At 39.3% G+C, this 21,068-nt stretch overlaps 1 protein-coding gene across 1 annotated transcript in view; it reads left to right on the plus strand.

The window, feature by feature from the left end:
- LOC149185396 (proteasome subunit beta type-6-like) overlaps positions 1-21,068 on the plus strand; it is a 161,002-nt gene that overhangs the window by 71,662 nt on the left and 68,272 nt on the right. Inside the window, exon 5 of the mRNA XM_089417919.1 lies at positions 5,965-6,037. Coding sequence (XP_089274045.1) covers positions 5,965-6,037 — 73 coding nt within the window. The remainder of the gene's footprint in view (positions 1-5,964; positions 6,038-21,068) is intronic.

Raw genomic sequence — 21,068 nt, forward strand, 5'->3', positions numbered from 1 at the left:
CATCACCTTTTTAGGCGTACGACTCACATGTATGGGTTTGTTTTGTCATATCTATTTGTAAAGCTAATGGGTTGGCTTGCAACCCAATTTTACTTTTTGTGCACTCAAAAATCAAACTTTTGTAGGGGCTTTTAGTTAGAAATTAAGAGAGAGAGACCTAATATAAATAGAGGTTCACTTCTTTCATTTATTCATCATCAGTGCATCACTTTTGTGGAATTCAACCTCTCTAAAAGATTTCGACCTAGCTATTTGTACTTTGCTACTTTCTGGAGATGTGATCTTATGTGGATTTTTGGCTATTGGAGACTAATGCTTGTTGTGGAGATATCATTTATGATTATTGCATGTAATGGATATTGCTATTGTTTCAATGGTCCATGTCTAATTGTTTATATTTATATGAAATGCTTGGTCAATTTTGCATGCTTTAATTTTGTATCCTAGAACTCCCTAGAAAACCTCTTACTAATCTTTTCTCTAGTGAATTTCTCTCCTCATAAAATGATAGCTCGAGTTAGCAATTGAAAACCTAGGGTTCCCCCCTTACTCCCTTCAAGGGTTTGATATTTCCACAATCAAAATCTCTAAGACTCCATCACCCAAGTAGATAGAAGGCATTGGCATCCATCTTGGTTATCAAAACTCATAAAACTTTATCTTACTCTCCTTCCTAGAGTTTTGGCCCTTCAAGGAAGCTATTAGGGTTAGTGTTTCATGCTGAATTCAACTAGGGCTTGGCTATTGAGGTGATTATGAAGTCTTTTCACCTAGCTTGGCCTCAAAACATCAAAATCTAGCAATTTGCATGGTTGAAAGTGCTTCCATGGGTTGATGTCGTCAACCCTAAGCAATTCTAGGGCTTGAAAAACCCTAATTTTTCATTAAGGCTTCAAATTGGGGTCATTTGAAGGTTTGTTGTTCTTTTTGTTGATCATACCTTTCAAACAAACTTTGTCTTTCCTATTGTATGCCTAACTATGCTAATGTTGAGCCATATCTTGAAAACCCTAGGTTACAAGTGTTACCTTATATTTCTCTTATGGGTATGTTGTTCCTTATCACAAAGAATTGAGCCTTGTTCCTAGGCCAAGTGCATTGATTAAGCCGATCGAAGTGTTACCTTGATCCTATTAACCTAGAATACCATTTAGGTGACCTATACTAGAGTCTAGGATGCCTCCCTTGTGGTGAAAATTCCATTAAGGAGCCGGAGGTGGAGTGTTGAGGTGACAGTGACATCCACCTCATTGTTGTGTCATAGTCTGGCTTTAGTCTTGTGACGCCTCTTGCAAGCCTTGCTAGATTTTGAGGCAATAGGGACTTTACATCATTTGGGGGTGCTAGATTTTGTTGTAATAGGTTCAATTGATTTTCTAACATTTTAGTCCTATTTGAGCTTCCTACAATGTCTGCCTAGACTATATTCATTTTGTATTGTTGTTTTTTGGCATTTTGATACATCAAAAGAATACTTAATTTTTAATAGTTAATAGATTTCTCGCACATGACCCTTTTTTGAATTGGGATATGAAAGGCCAACTGTCTTTGAACTAGATCTGCAATTGACATGTGTGATTTTAGGTTGTTGTTTCAACGTATGACACGTTCTTTAGTATGGACTTAATAAGGGTTGTGGCTTCCTTGCCCTTAAGCACGAGTGCTTCTAAAACCACTTTCAACGCATTTTATATTAGGTGCATTTCCTTTACACTATTATTAGACCTCTACGTTTATTAACTATGGGGACCAGTCTTGCCTTACTCTAATTGATCTAGCACTTAGAAGGTCCAAACCTTTCCCCTTAGGCATATCATTAAATACAAGCGTACCATCCCTTATCTCTTTATTTAGGTTGGGTATGGGGCCTAGTGGCTATGATTGGAAGCCATTTAGTTGGTCTCATTCCTCCACAAGGTCCAAACATGTGGGACATGACTTTTAGGATATTCCATTAGACCTATCTTACATTTTGCTTCTTAGAAGCTATTTCATCACCCAACTCCTCTGGGTGGATTTGTTTGTGTTTTATATAAGTCTCTTGGTTGATCCAATATGTGGCTATCTCCCCTATTCATCTTCCCCCATTTAGGTACTCCCTTGATGCCTCAAGTCATGTGGCTATCTCCTCAATTCATCCCCCCGCCTAATTTAGGTAGTCCCTTGATGCCTCGAGTCACAGTCACCTAAGTAGGACTTGGGTCGAATATTCAAGGAAGACATTTGTAGATAGTTGATGTAGGTTATGTGGACTACACTTCTTTAAAGTTTGGGCACGAAGATGGCCTTCTACTATGACCATTCTTTGGAGTGTTGAGAGATGACCATATCATTCAGTGGTGGTAAACACATGGAAACTGGATACATACCAATACCATCAAGGTCCCTCTTGGTTAAAATTGCATAGTTTCCCACAAACTTTGAGTTGGGATCAATCATCACATGTTGTGATTGGATATGGTTTGCGAGCTTTGCTACATGTGTGAGACTAAGGCGAAGGAGCTTTTCATTTTTTGTTGTCCTATTATTATAAGATCAGGGGCCAATATTATTGCTTATTTTGAAAATTGGGGGAACACTCGACATTTTCTTTTGGTGCCATAACCAAAGGAAACTTTCTCTACATAAGACCAAGGCTTAGGCTAAGATCTTAGACCTAAAGTGCCCCACCTAGCCAAGAGATTGAATCTTAGTAGGAAGCCATCTCATAATGCTTGTTCTTTAATATTGATGACTTTGCCTTCACTGTTAGTGACCATAAACTTTTGACCCACGTGAAATAAAGCCTTAAGAATAGGTTTGAAATGATAGACTTATGCTATTTGCATTATTTCCTTGGCCTTAAAGTGTTGCAAACCAAGGAAGGGATTTCTCTTTCGCAGTCTAAGTATGCATATGACCTTCTTGGCCATTTTCACATGGAAGATTGTAAACCAACCCCTTCTCTTTTTCAGTTTGGAGTCAAACTTGCTGCCACCTGCAGTATGCTCAAAGTTGATGCCACTTTGTATCTCAGTTAGTTGGTAGCCTCTTATATTTGACTCATACCCGCCTTGATATTTCCTTTGCTGTTGGTGTTGTTGCTTGATATATGCAAACACCCCATGAAAGTTATTGGAAAGCAATAAAAATGATAGTTTGGTATATCTGGGGTATAGTTCAGCGTGGGATATATTACAGTTCAAGGGGGACTCCTTTGTTGGTTGGTTTCACTGATTTGGATTGGGTTGGTGACCTTGATGATCAGAAGTCTATTGCAGGCAATGTTTTCAATCTTGGTTTCAGACCTCTGTCACTTTGGGTTGTAAAAGGTAGTAGGCTATTGCTCTTTCTTTAGCAGAAACAGAATATCGAGCAATGGCTAATGCAAGTCAAAAAGTCTTGTGGTTTCAACAAATCCTTTCAGAATTTGGATTCCAACAGCAGCATCTGACCACCCCTTTGTGTAATATTCAAAGTGCCATCAAGCATGCCAAAGATCTAGCTCAATATCAGCATGGAAAACACATTGGGTTACAGATGCACTTCATCATAAAGCCCATTCATGATCAAGTTATTGAGGTGCCCTTTTGCCCTACAGGTGATCAAGTTGCATACATTTTTAGTCTTTTAAAAAAACAAAGTTTTCTAAACTTCGATCTATGTTAGGAGTTCAGGAAGTTGTCATTAAGGATTTGGATTTAATGCTTCTTTCCTTCTCCTATTTTTTATCTTTGTAAATTTTTCAGTCCTATCTCAAGTTTCTTAACGGGGGATGCTAGGATATTTAGGCACTTGGGAGTTAGTTAAGTTCAACTTGGTCTAATGTGTCTATTAGGTAAAAGTATGTTTCTTTAGTATGCATTAATTGTATTGGAATCCGATGGTCATGATCTGTTCTAGACATAGAGTGATCTGATGGCTCATATTCCCCGCGATACTAGTGGCTATTGATTCGTGGCTTAACACCCTATATGTTGATGATTGATTGCGAGAACTTTCTTATGCAAACTTTTTTCTTTTGCATTAATAAGATTGCCTCAAATGGATGTGTTAACTGAGGCTGTGGACTGTTTCCTTCTAATAGGGTTTTAATTACATAAAAATACTGACATTATGATCTTTGATCTGGTTGTGTGAGTGGTTATTGAAGGTGTTTGTCCGGTATGAAATAGCCTGTTTTCCTGAACACTATGATCTCTGGATCAACAAAGGCTTCTCACCCCACAACTCTTCTCATGTCTGTATGCTTATCTTTAGCACAATCCTGTTTTAATCACTGAAGCTTGGGGATACTTCCCATTGAAACAATCCAACAAGCCTCTACTCTGGATAGCTCATCTCTTCATTGAGGAAATCTGAAGATTCCAGACACTGATATGTTAGGTTATCTAGAGTCTAGACTATGATAGGAAAACTCTGAACTAAAAGAAGTCCTAAAACAACTAAATAGCTGAAAATTGAAAACCTTTCAAAACTCCACCTCTAAGAATACTAGAATCTATAAACACATATTGCAGAAAATGTATAACAGAAACACAGTTGATGGACTGTCAAAAGCTGTTTTTGGTATCTTATTAATTCTGAACTGAAATTTGCTACAGGAAAAACAACAAATATTTCACTGCTTGTTGAATTGACTGAATAAAAGTCCAATATCCCAGCCTTACATATCAGAAAAGTGGTCTCATTAGGGTTTACAAAATAGGATTTGAATCCTAGATCTACTGCTGTCATGAGATCTGTATGGTCGTCTTTGGGTGATAGATAGTCTTTTATTAGTGCACTCCAGCAGGAGATATGAATTACTTGGGATCTGCATCCTCTTACTAGACTGCAAGCGTCTTACCTAACTAATCTTAGATTTAAGTCAAAATTAGGAAACTGGTTTAAATATATTTGAAAGTCTTTTTCCAAAGTTGGAAACAATGACTAGCACATGCAAACTGCTGAGTATAGATTGCTGGAAGTAGAGCAACAATCTCTCCTACATAATCTAATGTGCCATACTTCTGAATCTAGAAGAAAGAAAGTGCACTCTCATTGCCCTGTTTGAACTGCTGTAACTTAAATGCCCAGATATATTCAGAAGTTGACCCAGGATTGCCACACATGCATCTCATCTGACTGAGACAACAAGTTGCAGGGAGAGCCCCATGATACCTCATATATCGAATTGGTGAGGTCTTGGATTTCTTTTCATCCCCCCCCTTGGGGGCTACCCTCTGCTTATGAGTTGTCTCTTGTGGCATAGATTGTTCCCTAGTATTTTAGTAGATAGATCAGATCAATGAGGCTACAAGACAATGGGCCCTGCACAACACACTATGACACAGTTCCATCTAAGTAATCTACTTTCCATTTGTAGTCACATTCCTGCTACCTTGAATGTTAGGACGGCTAGGGTTCCTCCTTCTTGTGCCTTCCCGAGGATCATACCAGTGCCCGTCAAACTCAGTCATTCTCCAGTAGATATCATCTGACAGTGCATTGGCTATTTCACTGCAATTGACAACTCGAAGGAGGACACTGCCCCTACTCCGTCTCTTGCATTTGACAGCTAGCTTTAGCTGGCTTGGACATAATTGTTTGGCTTAGTAGCATGGCTTTGCTCTCAGTTTTCAGTGCGTTATCTTGTTCTCTAGTTTTTAGGCTGCTTCTTATATTTTCCTAGTTTATTCTTTCTGCTTTTGAATTTTGTTCCAGGAGATGCTTTTGCACCTACATTGTACTTTTGTTGGATGTGCTCCACATTGTACTTTTGTTGGATGGCTCCACATTTTACTTTTAGTTTAAAGTTTGCGTTCTCATTACTTTCTTACTGGTGATGCATTATCAGATTCAATTATTAGGCACATGTGACAGAACATAATTGACAGTCCAACTTTCAATTTTCACTTTTGCTAGCTTGCTAAAAGAAGAATGTTTTAAGAATATTTATTGGCAGACATGTTTGACAAGAACTTTGATATATTTATTTTGCAGAATACAACTTGGGCAACCTGCCACTGTGAAAGTCAGTGCTAACTTGATACGGCTAATATCATATAACAACAAGGTTAGACTGAAGCTGCATGTCAATGTATCTAGAATTCTCTATTTTCTGTCTATTTTAGGTCTCTCCTATACATTAACAAAAGATCCTAATGCAAGTGTATTCTCCAAGAGTTTTTTTTATTAGTTGAGGGAGAGGTTGATGTTCTTCTCTTTTGACATCTTGAAGTATTCTAAGGGGAATTGTTTAGAACTCTAATGGTTTATAGGACCATATATTATAAACAAAGTCACCTGACATGGGGACACGGGGCACACAGGACACACAAATTCGAGTGTCCGAAACGGGGCACATAGACCCCCAGAACAGGACACGTAGGACACATTATATATATATATATATATATATTAAAAATTAATATTAAATACATATTTCAATGATTTCATATTACACAAATTCTTATTCATGATACAAATTCAGACATAGATCTAGATTCTACATTGTAAATTTGTAAGTTGTAAGATTATGCATACAAATACAATTGTGACAGATTCATCAATGATCAAATAGGAGAAAGACAAGAAACTGTAGTTTTCTCATTAAGTCATCAAAATCAAAATGTTTTACATATGTAGTAGGCACTGAGTCTTGAGGACCCCTGACTAGCAATGCCAATGGCAAATAGAAATAGCAAATACAAAACCACTACAAGGTAGTAGGTAGCTCATCAATCATCATCATCAAAATCAACATCATTGTCATGGTCATCACTGCACTCCTTTGCATCCTCCTCTCTATCCAATGTAATATATGCATCTGCTGGTGTGGAGGATGACTCCTCAAGAGTATCAACATCATCAAAAGTGACTGGCTTTAGCACTGGCTCATTAAGATGCAAGTTGGCCAATGCCAATTCAACACTGCTGTCCAAAGCCATATCATCAGGAAAGACATCCCACATCTTTGTCTTTCCCTTCAACCACTCATCTCTCTACCTGTAAATAAGACGAAGGTTGGTGTGCACATACATCATTGTCTCTGCCCTAGATTGCTCAAGCTTGCTCTTCTTGACACTATAGAAATTCCCATATGTGCTCTAATTCCTCTCGCAACAAGAGGATTAAGTAACCCGAGAGAGGAGCCTCTTGGCTAACTGCTGTAGAGGAGGGCTTGTGTTCCCATGAGTTGCCCACCAAGAATAGGGCTTCCTAGCCCCCTGTCTCTAATCACCTCATAGGTTGCAAATCACCTAGTGCCAGTGGTGTTGAGAAATCTAGGGCATCAAAAGAAGTGATTTCTCCTACTTTGATAACTGCTTGTGATGAATTTTTACTTCACTTGATTAGCTTCTTTCACTTGATTATTATTAGTGTTCTCTATCATCAAACAACTACCAAACAATAAAATCAATGAAACAATAGGACACAAGATGTAGGCTATCAACTAGGGCGAAAACCTCTCCTTTTGAGAGGAAAACCCACAATAATTCTTCTATTCTTATAGAATTTGAATTGAAAAATTTCAAGACTTGTGACCCTTGACCAAGATCTCTCCAAGACCAGGTCAGACTTCTTCTTTTTCTTGCCAAGTCAAACCAAGTCAACTTTGTCTTGATGTTGCTGCAACTTCTTTTTCTTTCTCAATTTCGGCTCTATAACACTAGATTGCAACTTCGATCCTTCCTCTTGCAATTCTCGGCTTCCTGTACCCTCTTGCAATTTTCACACGTGTTATAGGTTGTGGTAGTTTGAGTACTTTTACTCCTTCGATTGACGAGGTTTCTTTTCCTCAAGATCTCCGCCTACAATTTAACCTATTTTGACACCAAATTTTGGCTCTTAGGCATGACTGTAATTCGATCCTTCTTTTGTAGTGGATGCCCTAGTTTTTCCCACGTGTGAGGGGAGTTATAGCCTAGAAAACAATCCTGATCTTTTCGGTCTTCCTTCTCTTCTTTGCTGTCCAAGAGGCTCCTTATCACTTCTTTCTTGCACTTTTGTCTTGTCCTTCAATGCTTGATTGATTGACTTTAAATGAGGCCGACAACTCCTTTCTATAGGCTTCCTGTCCATGTTTGCAGGCTGACTTATAACTATCTCTAGTTCGACATGTCATTGCTTGATAGGTCGATTTGCTACTTGTATTATGACGAGGTCTTGGAGGGTCTTTGTTGACTCAAATAATATTTTTCTTTACAATATGTAACATGCCCATACTGGTCTTCAATACACGACAATGACTCAATTGACCTAGAAGCACTCAATGGGAGCCTAACTTAAAAATAAACTTCTCTTGAGCATGAAACCCATGCCTTAAGAACAATAATAATAAATAATTTTTTTCTTCTTTACATCATATAAAATCATGATTACATATGTCATTATCAAGACTGAACCTAGTGACATATTTCAACACTCCCTCTTAACTAGGGAGGTATTCATAACCCATACAAGGTACTTGGATTTCCTCAATATGAAGAATTCTCATAAGAAGAGTCGGATTGGTAAGCCATCTCTTTTCATCAAACTAACCAACATTGTCACATAACAAGGCCTTGACTAACAACTCTATCTCTCCACAAGATTAGAGCACAATGCTGGCGAGGCCAATGATTGATAAACACCATCATCATTGTCTCTCAAGGCACATACCCCACCCGGGTGTTTACAAGGTATGTCCTTCTAGGACAATTTTTGTCTTGGAATACCACATCCTCAATTTCCTCTACAACTATTCTTATCTTGGATGCTCTACCTCATCCTCAAAGAGTATCGGATGCCAGTTGCTTACCTAATCCTCCATTCTTTCTTCACGAAGTGAAGAGAAGAATGATGTGTATATCTTTCCCTCTGAACTGCGGAAGATCTACCCATTCTTATAACAGGAATGTACCCAAGCTCCCTTTTATCCAACGACTTGTCCAAGATCCCTCCTAACCAGGGATTTGTTTCCAAGCTCCCTCTTAACCAGGGACTTGTTTCCAACAACAACTATCTATTCTTTGGTGGAGATCATTGTACCTTTAGCTGCTTGAAGAGCTCCTTCATTCGATGTCATGAATTACTACTTATTCATTATGGAGCCTTCATCTTTCATAGGGCATTGGCCATCCATCACTTTCCTTCACGAATGAAATCAATCATGTCATCCTTCTCTTTATCAGAAAGTGATCATCTAGCCGACATCTGGCTTTTCTTCATACAACTACCTCTTCAAGTCATGTTTTCTTTTAGGATCTTCCATCCAACCACATGAGTGCTAGTTGTAGTTGACACCATAGTTTTTAAAACCGGTTGTCCTAATCGGTAACCGGTCAAATCGGCTGGCCACCGGTTCGAACCGGCTAAAAAACCCGGTCAGCAAGGTCATTTCCCTTGTTTTGAGCCCTAACCGGCCGGTTTAGGACGGAACCGACTGGTTTGTGGTCAAACCGGCTAGTTTCGTCCTAAACTGGCGGGTTAACTGCCATGGCTGTATGAGATGCTCATTTTGGAAACATTTGCAAGGTTTAAATACTTCAATACGGAGGTCTTGTGACATATGACTTCTTAAATCCTTTATGCTCATCAAAATTTCAAATATGCAAATATACAAAGGGAAGACAAACTCTCGGGATGGTCTCTGTCCCTTCTGAAAAACTAGAATCTGCAAGGGATGGAGCCACTCGTGTATGCAAATAAAATAACTAAGAATCCCTATCAAATAACTTTCTCTATAATTGACCATAAATCTGAATTTCTTTTCTACCACAATAACAACAATTGTGGAAAAAGTTATGGTCATCTTGCCAAAATCCGTTTGATAGGTATATATCATATATGGCCCAATTTGTGATAGATGTATGCTTGTCAATAGTTAATAGTGTTAAAATATATAAAACATATGAACTGCAAAGTCATTTGTTTGATAAGCTTAATCTATGAAGTGCTTTTAGGAGAAGCTTGGTGATTTAAAAATTCTAGAAGTGTTAGTAGCTTTTGTATTCAGTATTACAGAATAGCAGGAGCAAATCTCAAAATGTACATATAATAGTAACATGCAATGTGTACTTGCATAATGGTCATCAAAACTTTGTACTACTACCTGATATGCATATTAGAATATTTCTATTTAATGCTCAGTCTTTTAGTTGTTGCTATTTTTATTCTTTTAGCAGTTTCTTAGATGAAACTGTTTGTTTCCATATTCTACATAGAAACCTGATGTTTCTATTATTGTAAATATCTTTGTATTATCATTGAGCTGTTTGCTCATTCCTAATTAATTCATTCGATATTCTTTTATGGTATCAGAGCACAGGGATTTTTTTCGAAATAATTTTTCATAGTTTGAAAAATTCAGGAGTTCATTTCGAATCTGCTCTCAGGGTCTGTAGATCTCTTGATCAGCTATCCTCTTCGTATCCTAATCTCTTGAGTTCCTTCATTCCTTTCTAAGGTCGAGCCCTCTGTAAGCCAGGTAGCCTTCACTGAGTCTTAGCCTCGGCTTTGCTCACTGTGATAAAAGCTTACAGTCGTCAATCTCGATACAGAAAGGGATTCTTCTCCTGCATTATCATTTTATGAGGAATTAACTTTGTGGCGGAATCGTGAAATTGCTTTGAAATTAAAATCCGGCATTTAGAATCCGGGGGCAGCAGTCTATTTGTCGGTTGAACAGTTTATTTTGTTTGAAGTCTTGTTGTCTCATCGTGGCACTTGAACCCTAGCCACTGAGCATATTAGTGTTCGCTGCAAGGAATCCTCATTTAACGTCTCAGCTGAGGATTTGTTTTGCCACACGGGAACGTGGCAACACAGTCTACACGCCCGACGCCCACTCGGTCTTCGCCACACGGGAATTGCACGCCCGAAACATATCAAGTTACGGTAATGTCAATCTATTGACTGTCTCCACAGTCTTCACCACACGGGAATCGCACGCCGGAAACATATCAAGTTACAGTAAGCGGAAGCGGTGAGCCTAAATCAGAATCGGAAGCGGTAGCGGAAACCGAAGATTGAAGTGTTTGCGTCACCATTTTGGCTCACGTATTTTGGCTCGTGTATTCCACAGATCGAGATCTTCCAGCGATTCACTTCTCTCCGCCCAGCTACGACAATTACGCAAAGCAACCCCACGCACTTCCAGTGATTTAAGCCCCGCTTGTATCACGCGACGGGATTTTCCAGATTATAGTGACGGCATTGAAAATATCTGGCATTTTCACGTAAAGGTATTTTCCAGATTCACGTGTTTGCTTAGCAATTGGATTAAAGTTTATTGTGATTTTATTTGAAGCGGTGGGACCAGAATAGCATCACAGTTATTTTTGAAGTGGGATCAAAACAGCATCACAGTTATCATCTGGTTTTGATCTGGTGTTTTGATCAAAACAACATCACAGTTATCATCAGTGCACGTGATCAAACCAGCATCACAGTTATCTTTAAAGTGGCGTGATCAGATCTGAGTTATTTTTTCTTTTGGTCTAGTGTTTTTTGATCTGGTGCACTGATACAGATCTGAGTAATTTTTTGTGTGCAAGCCTATTTCTTTCACAACAGAATTTGTTAAGATTTGGTACAGTCATCTTGAAAGAAGATTTTTAAGCAGGCAGCTACACTTTGTTGTGTGTCAGACTTCTGTATTAACTTTGGGAAAATGGCCACGCTCACCAATCTGATGTTAGAAGGAAATCAACGCTTTAATGGCAGCAACTATAACATTTGGAAACAAAGAATGCTGACCATTTTTGAATACAGGCGTCTTGATCAGCTCATTTTGGGCAAAGAGCCTCGTCCCGGTACAGCTGGTACCGATCAAGATAAATTTGATGATTGAAATCGGGAGGTTGTTATGCTTCTCAAGCTCTCTGTCGCTGATGATCAGTTACCACAGATTCCTTCTGGCAAGACCGCTGCCGAAATCTGGCAACAGTTGAAAGAACTGCACGAGACATCTGACAAAAGCAGAGCATTTTTTCTCAAAAATCAGTTGTTCTCCATCATGATGGATGAACATATGTCTTTACAGGAACATCTCAACAAAATTAAAGACATTCGAGATCAGCTCGAAGCCATTGGTCGGACCATGGAGGAAGAAGATATGGTAGTCATTACTCTGAAAAGTCTACCGAAATCTTATGAACACTTCATAGAAACACTTAACATTACAACCACAAATGTTGATCTGAAGTTTCCAGTTTTATGTACCAAACTTCTGCAGCAGGATCGGTGGAAACAACAGTTTGGTAGTGGTACTTCATCAGTGCCCTCGGAAAATGCATTTGCTGCAAAATACCAGTTCTCTCAGTCTTTTCAGCAGAAAGGCTCTCCTCAGCCTTTTGATCCTGCTAGGAAGAAAAGTGTGCAGTGTAATTACTGTCACAGGTTCGGTCACATGAAGAAAGATTGCCGACAAAGGATTGCTTCTGAACAGAAGAAATAGGGAGGGCCAAATCAGACAGCGAATGTTGCAGAACATTCCGAGCAGACAGATTCTGCCTTTTACGCCTTTATGGCTAAAAGGTCTTCAGAACATGTTCCTTCCTCTGCATGGTACATTGATTCTGGTGCATCACGCCACTTCTCTCACAGGCGTGATTGGTTTATTGACTTCTCACCTTTCAGTGATTCAGTGGTATTTGGTGGAGGTGAAAAGTACAATGTAGCTGGTAGGGGTACAGTTCAAATTCAGTCTGGTGGACGCACGCTCATATTTCTAAATGTATACTATGTTCCTGGTATGGAGATTAATCTGCTATCTGTCAGCCAGATTATGAGGAATTCTCCTCAGCTTGATGTTGTGTTCAGTGCACACAAGTGCTCCATCATTGACAGGGAGACCAGTCTAACAGTTGCTGTTGGCCTAGAGGACCATGGTCTATACAGGCTACTTGACACCGGTGACTTTCCAAAAGTGGCTCTAGCAGCACGTGTCTCTCCCATCAGCACTCTATGGCATCAGCGATATGGGCATCTAAATATGCAGTATCTCTCTCAGCTCTCTCGGGAGGGACTTGTGTCAGGATTACTTGATATTCAGACTCAGCAGTTGGGGGTATGCAGCGCCTGTCAAGCGGGAAAGCAACATCGGTCTTCATTCAAAAATGGAGAATCTTGGCGCGCATCTAAGGTACTTTAGTTACTTCATGCTGATATTTGTGGTCCTATGAATACAGCTTCTATCACTGCTTGCAAATATTTTTTACTTATTGTAGATGACTTCAGTAGAAAGATGTGGGTGTATTTTTTAAAAAATAAATCTGATGCTCTTAGTACCTTTCAGAAGTTTAAAACCTTAGTTGAAAAAGAATCTGGTTGTAATATCATGACCCTTAGGACCGACAATGGGGGGAATTTTGTTCCTCAGCTTTTGCCAACTTCTGTGATATTCATGGCATCAAACGTCAATTAACCACACCTTACACTCCCCAGCAGAACAGTGTTGTCGAGTGTCGCAACCGCACGGGTGTTGAAATGGCTCGTTCCATGTTACAACACAGGAGTGTTCCAAACAAATTCTGGGCGGAAGCAGTATTTACTGCTGTTTACCTTCTTAACCGATCACTTACTCAGGCTGTTAAAGGGAAGACTCCTGAAGAAGTTTGGTCTGGTCGTAAGCCTAAGATCAATCATCTCAAAGTATTTGGCTCAGTTGCATATGTTTGGATTCCATCTGCTAAGCGCTCTAAGTTGGATTCCAAAAGTCAAGAACTCATGATGACAGGTTACAGTGATCATCACAAGGCCTATAGGCTGATAGATATAGCCACTGGTCGTCTTAGCTTCAGTCGAGATGTAGTATTTGATGAAGACAGAGGATTCTTTCAGTCTTCTTCTTCTGAGCAGCGTTCTGAGGATCAGCCTCATAGTGTTCTTCTTCCGGTCAGTCCACCTGATGGGAGGGATGATGTAGCATCAGTATTTGATAATACTCTATCTGAGCTTCCTCCAGAAGCTAACCCTCCTCTTGCTGTCCCTATTGCTCTTGAGCCTTCTCCACCTACTCCTGATATTGGTTCTTCTTCTCTTCGGCCTAAATGGTGGGCTAAAACCATAGGTGATCTCCGAGATGATGAGCTCCTTGAAGGTAGAACTTCTAGACATAAGAACAGACAACAGTCTACAGTCAATTTTGCTCTTATGGCTAACCTACACAGTATTTTTGAGCGTCAAACCTATTCAGAGGCTAAGGGTACATCTGAGTGGGAACAAGCTATGGAAGCCGAATTCCAGAGTCTTCAGAAGAATCACACCTGGACACTTTCAGATCTTCCTGCCGAAAAAAAGCCCATAGGCTGCAAATGGGTGTATAAAGTGAAATACAAAGCTGATGGAACAATAGACAAGTATAAAGCTCGTCTTGTGGCTCGAGGGTTCTCACAGAAGGAAGGCATCGATTATGAGGAGACTTTTGCTCCTACAGCCAAGATGAGTACCATAAGGCTTGTTCTTGCCCTAGCAGCTCAGTTCAATTGGAAAGTTCATCAAATGGATGTAAAGAGTGCTTTCCTAAATGGTGATCTTCAAGAAGTCTGCATGACGCAGCCTCCAGGATTCAAGGTTGCTGGTTAAGAACAGAAAGTGTGTCGGTTAGCTAAAGCAATCTATGGATTGAAACAAGCTCCTCGGGCTTGGTACATGAAAATTGATCAGTACCTGACAGATCAGGGTTTTCAGCGGAGCCCATCTGATGCAAAGCTGCATATCAAGCATACTGGTGATGATATCTTGTTTGTGGTTGTCTATGTGGATGACCTTATCATTACTGGCAGCTCTACACATTTGATCCATGGGATCAAACAAGATCTATGCAGAACTTTTGAGATGACAGACTTGGGACTTCTTCATTACTGTCTGGGGGTTGAAGTTTGGCAGACTGAAAATCAGATCTTTCTCTCTCAGTCCAAGTATGCCAAAAATCTTGTGGAAAGGTTCAGAATGCAGGATTGCAAACCGGCCACGACTCCTATGGAACCAGGGCTCAAACTTTCAGCACAGTCATCCTCTCCTCTTGTGGATGAAACTTTATTCAGGCAATTAGTGGGCAGTCTCATCTATCTTACTGCTACCAGACCTGACATCAGTTTTGCAGTAAGCTACATTTCTCGCTTTATGTCAGCTCCTAAAGCTGATCATTGGATAGCAGCAAAGCGGGTGCTACGATATGTGCGTGGTACTTCTGATTATGGCCTCTTATATACTCGCAGCTCCAATCCTATTCTCAGTGGCTACACTGACTCTGACTGGGCCGGTTCGGTTGATGACCGTAAATCTACAGCTGGGTATGTGTTTAGTCTAGGATCTGGTGCTGTTACTTGGACTAGTAAGAAGCAACAGGCAGTGGCTCTCTCCTCAACAGAAGCAGAGTATCGGGGAGCAGTTAAGGCATCCTGTGAGGCAGTTTGGCTTCGTCGTATGCTTGCAGATATGCATGTTTTCCAGACAGGGCCTACTTCTTTGTTTTGTGATAATCAGGGAGTGCTCAAACTTGCCAAGAATCCAGTCTTTCATGAACGAACAAAGCATGTGGAAACTCATTGCCACTACATTCGCCAGCAGGTTGAAGACGGCTCAGTTCAGTTGCAATATGTTCCCACAACAGAGCAGCCCGCCGACATTTTCACCAAGCCTCTTGGTCCTGATAAATTTGTAAAATTCCGAGGGTCTATTGGTGTTGTAAATAGATTGAGCATTAAGGGAGGGTATTAGAATATTTCTATTTAATGCTCAGTCTTTTAGCTGTTGCTATTTTTATTCTTTTAGCAGTTTCTTAGATGAAACTGTTTGTTTCCATATTCTACATAGAAACCTGATGTTTCTATTATTGTAAATATCTTTGTATTATCATTGAGCTGTTTGCTCATTCCTAATTAATTCATTCGATATTCTTTTAATGCAATACTGTTATGATTGAATATAACTGTGTGGATAAAAAACTCAACTTTTGTGGCTTGCTTAGTTATGGATATGCAAAATATATTTTACTTGCAATACTTGGATTGTTTTGTGTGAAGTTTCAACATGACTTGCCATTTCTTTTTCTTTGGTTTACGCTTATCTTTGTTCTAGGACTAGTTTGTAATTTTCAGTACAAAACCTAAAATCTATTTGGCAACTTCTTTGAACTTAAACCAACATATATCAGTTCAGCGGTCCATTAGGTCCACTTATATTGTTATTGGTGGCATTACTACTGAAGTTGCAGATCAAGCTGAGGCATCCTCAGGCTCTGAACCAGATGATGTCTATGTAGCTCCTAATGATGATCCTGTGTTTAGTACTGGTGACGAACTTGATGATTGAACCATTGATCATGTGTACACTCATCACTGTAGACTTGTAGTAGGCCAATGGCCTCATAGCTTGCAACATTGTTTTTGGAATTTATAGGCCATTTAGAGCCTCATTGGTTATGTGTTTTACTAATTTGTCGATGATATGTATTGCACTCGGTGCCATTTTGATATATTCACGTTTACATGGTATATAAATGAGCAAAACTTTGTCTTTATTGGCTTGGAATCATGGTTTTAAATCTTAGAAATAGTTTTCTTTCATTAAAAATTAATCATTTAATGTATTTTTCTAAAACCGGTTCGTTTAGACCTAACTAGTCCCAGTTCAAACAGTTCCGATCGGTAACCCGGTTCATTAGGTGGACCGGTCACGTCACCGGTTCCGGTTTTAAAAACACAACTTGACACCTACAACTCTCTTTCGGTAGCCGTGTGTCAACCCATCCAGAGGTAATTCAAAAATAAACAATGATTATCAAATCTAAGTTACCTTTTGTGATGGCCTTTCATCATGACATCTACTTGCTTGCAATATCAATATCCTGCACATTCATAGAAACATCTCCAAGACTTCAATGTCAAGGGTATCCTTTCTTTACAGACCTTATTAGGGTCTTCATACATTTTATGGAGATTTCATGTCTAATTCTTCTAGTCATCGAATGTTGATTTCCTTTTCTTATGTGATCATAGTTGCATTTTTCATGATCTACTCTTTCTTTCTTCACATATTTCTTCCTAGGAACTTTAATCCACGATTCCTTCATCTTTATCAACTACCTCATATTCCATATGAAGACATATTATGTTGATTTCATCTTGTCAATATGTGAATCATGCCTTCATGCATCTTTCCACAGGAAGAGATCCCTTTTCTTTGATCATGCTTATGAGGTACAACATTTACCCATACTTTCGGCAACTATATGATGGCATGACTTAATCTATTAAACATATACATACCTCTTTTCTCCTTTTGGTCATCTAGACTTCCTTCGACAACTTTCTTTCCTTGATTGTAAGTATTTCAACCATCTTGACATGCTGCACTCCTTCGTCACCATACCATCATCCTTCCAAACAATGGATTCCACACAAGGTGAAATGATCAACAAGACACTTGCTTCTTCCAATTAAGGCGAACCTTCTAATGAAGGTTCCAACAAAGGATCTTGATTGCCCTCATCGCTCCTTCCTAATGGTGATGATTCACGATGAACTCTATGCTAGATTACTTTCTTCTACCCGTAAGTACTAGTTATGCTTTCAATGAGGTTACCAAGAGCTACTTCCTTTCTATGATGACTGCTACAACCATGTAGACTTCTACTTCAACTATCCTTTCATGCTTCAATAATGATGTCATGAGCTCTTGCTTCAATTGTATGATGTCATCTTCTAATATGATGCATCCTATCATGCTTACAATTCTTTCTATCATGATATCTATTTCTCATCATGGTAGAGGTCTTTTCACCTCCTACTTCTCCTTGCTATAGAGACCTTAATAGTGAAGATCTATCCCTTTGGATTTCTTCTCATTAGGTTCTACTTCTTCGGTGATATGGGCTTCAATTCTTTCTTTCCTTTTCTTGTTTTCTTTTTTGAGTTTAGGACAATTTCTCTTGTAGTGCCCATATTTTTGAAAACCATAGCATTGGATCTTTGACATATCGATCTTATTCTTTTTCTAAGGACCAAACTTTGCAAATTTTTCTTTCTTCCTAGCCATAGTAGCAAATGCTTGAACTTGCTCGTTTGATCCTACATCGCTTTTTGCTTTCAATCTGGTGTCTTCAATCTTACACAATGACCAAAGTGCACTGAATTGGGTGGCTTCCTTCTTTCCGTAGATGCTTGATACGAAGTTGCCCCATTCCTCCGGTAGTTCATTGAGCACCACTGTGGTCATCGCTTTATGAAACATTATTTCTCCCAACTCTTACAGTTGGTCTCATATTTTTGTCACCCTCATAAAGTATGAGGCTCTTCCTTCTTCCTTTGATATCTTCATTTTGTATAGCTCGGTTCTCAAGGATATGACTTCTCCACTGGTGCTCACAGAGAACAATTCTACTAGCTTCTCATATATTTCTTTTGATGTCTCCAACTTCAATACATAAGGTATGAGGGGATCTTGGATGGATTCTATAAGGATCCTCTTAGCCCTTATTTCCCTTTTCATATACTTCGTTAATGCTTGAGATTCTTCTTTTGATGGTTTGGAGACCTTACCATTGATATGACAAATGACTTCATTCTCTATGAGGATCAAATCTGTCCTCTTCTTCCATGCAAGAAAGTTTGATGACCCAACCAATTTGTTGCTTTCCTTGCAAAATGAAGTCATTTTGATAGATTCAGACATAGATATAAAAATACTTGTGACCCTTGACGAAGATCTCTCCAAGACTAAGTCAGACTTCTTCTTTTCTTGCCAAGTCAAACCAAGTCAACTTTGTCTTGATGTTGCTGCAACTTCTTTTTCGTTCTCAATTTCAGCTTTGTAACACTAGACTGCGACTTTGGCCCTTCGTCCTACAATTCATGGCTTCCTGTACCCTCTTGTAATTTTCACACTTGTGACACGAATGTGGTAGTTTGAGTACTTTTACTCCTTCGATTGACTAGGCTTCTTTTCCTCAAGATCTCGACCTACAATTTAACCTATTTTGACACCAAATTTTGGTTCCTAGGCATGACTGTAATTTGATCCTTATTTTGCATTGGATGCCCTAGATTTTCCCACGTGTGAGAGGAGCTATAGCCGAAAAAACAATCCTGATCTTTTCGGTCTACCTTCTTCTCTTCTTCGCTATCCAAGAGGCTTCTCGTCACTTTTTTCTCGCACTTTTGTCTTGTCCTTCAATGCTTGATTGATTGCCTTTGAATGAGGTCGAGAGCTCCTTTATATAGGCTTCTTGTCCATATTTGTAGGCCGACTTATAACTATCTCTAGGCCGACATGTCACTTCTTGATAGGCCGACTTGCTACTTGTATTATGACAAGGTCTTGGAGGGTCTTTGACTCTAGTTTGACTCAAACACAAATTTTCTTTACAATATGTAACATGCCCAAATGGGTCTTCAATACATGACAATGACTCGATTGACCTAGAAGCACTCAATGGGTGCTTAACCTAAAAATAAACTTATCTTGAGCATGAAATCCATGTCTCAAGAACAATAATAATAAATTTATTTTTTTCTTCTTTACATTAAATAAAACCATGATTAATATGTCATTATGAAGACTGAAACTTTGCAAAGGCATCCTCCACCTCATCAAGGGATGCTCTATCCTGAAATATCTACCTCAATGCATTCTTCCTCCCCTGTGAAATTTCACCATCCATTTGAGGAGGGAATCTGCGGGAAGGTTCATCATTTAGCCACTTGTGACTATAGTATTTTGGGTTCAATGAGTGAACCAAACAATGCAACGGTGTGCAATTCTTGTCTCACTTGCTGACAAGAATAACCTGTATGGTGGTGAAGAAGGCCTCCGACGATGTCTCATACTTAGGGCAGTCACTCTGTAAAATAATGGTTCTCACAAACTCAATCATCGAATCCCATCCCTTATAAAGGTTGGTCTATATCTGCAAATCGTAGCAAAGCAATGAGAGGGTCCATGATCTTAATAATGAGATCTACCCTCTCCCACCAAGCATCAACTAACACTGTGTCCTTGACTCTTTTTGAGGCTACTTGATCTGTCTTTCTCCAAAAAGACCAAAACTCTGAAATAACCATGGTCCTAATAGTGGTCTTGACCTCCCTCAACCTCTCAAGCATGATAACTGAAGAGGGAAACCGTGTATCTGCAATATTCAACAATGATAGATGGGTGTACTCCTTGTAGATTGTGAGGGCATTAGTATGATTTTGTACTCCTTTCATAGGTTGCTTGACTAGCCTCTTGATCTCTCCAAACTCAAGATTTTATGCCCTTGCTTTACAAGAATAGCCTTGTTTCAGATATTAGGGCTTGATAACCATAGAGAAGCGGACTAATAGAATGAGTCCAGAACTTCGATTTCTCGATTGATGAATTTGGTCCAAGGAGAGTAGATCTTCTAGCAATTTGGTCATAAAAAATAGTGCTTATATCCCTCTAAAACTTCTCGCTCTTTTTTGTGTATGCTAGTGACCTTAACTCTGCAAATAGGGCTAGAAATTGTGCCCAAAATTTCGTTCTTCTTGCCTTCTCAAACTCGGACTAGGGTATTCGCTCCTTTTGAGATGAGATGGTGCCTAGATGATCTTGTTTTCTGCCCTCACCTTAAAGACCTAGCTCTGATGCTAAGCTGAGAAATCTAGGGCAAGGAGTTAAAGTATTTATTAACTTGATATTCTCGTTAATATTTGACACTTTCTTGTGATTTATATAAGGACATTATCATCATTATTTAGTTTTGTTCATCATCAAGACAAATGCCAATAAGAAGATCACAATGCAAACACAAGAACACCAGATGTAGGCTGCTAGCTAGGGCAAAAGCCTTTCCTAGAGAGGAAAACCCACAAAAATCTCTTCATATAGAATTTCAATGAAGACTTCCAAGACCAAGACACTAGACCATCCACCAAGAAACCAGGCCAACCACCCAAACAGAGAAACAAACTTGCTCCTTCTTGCACAATTTTGGACCTGTGTAACTTCTATTCTTCCACAGAAAATTCGGCTGCCAAAGAGAGAGTAGATTTGCCAAGATCCAAGACCAAAATGACGTCTTCCTACTTCGCTGTCCTTCTGCTCTTCTTCGCACTCCTTTTTATGCCTCAGACTTGCTTAAGAAAAACAAACTT

Source organism: Pinus tabuliformis, chromosome 3_2 (assembly GCF_031772625.1).
Source record: "Pinus tabuliformis cultivar Carrire ecotype Pingquan chromosome 3_2, CPIR1, whole genome shotgun sequence".
NCBI classification, from domain to species: Eukaryota; Viridiplantae; Streptophyta; class Pinopsida; order Pinales; family Pinaceae; genus Pinus; species Pinus tabuliformis.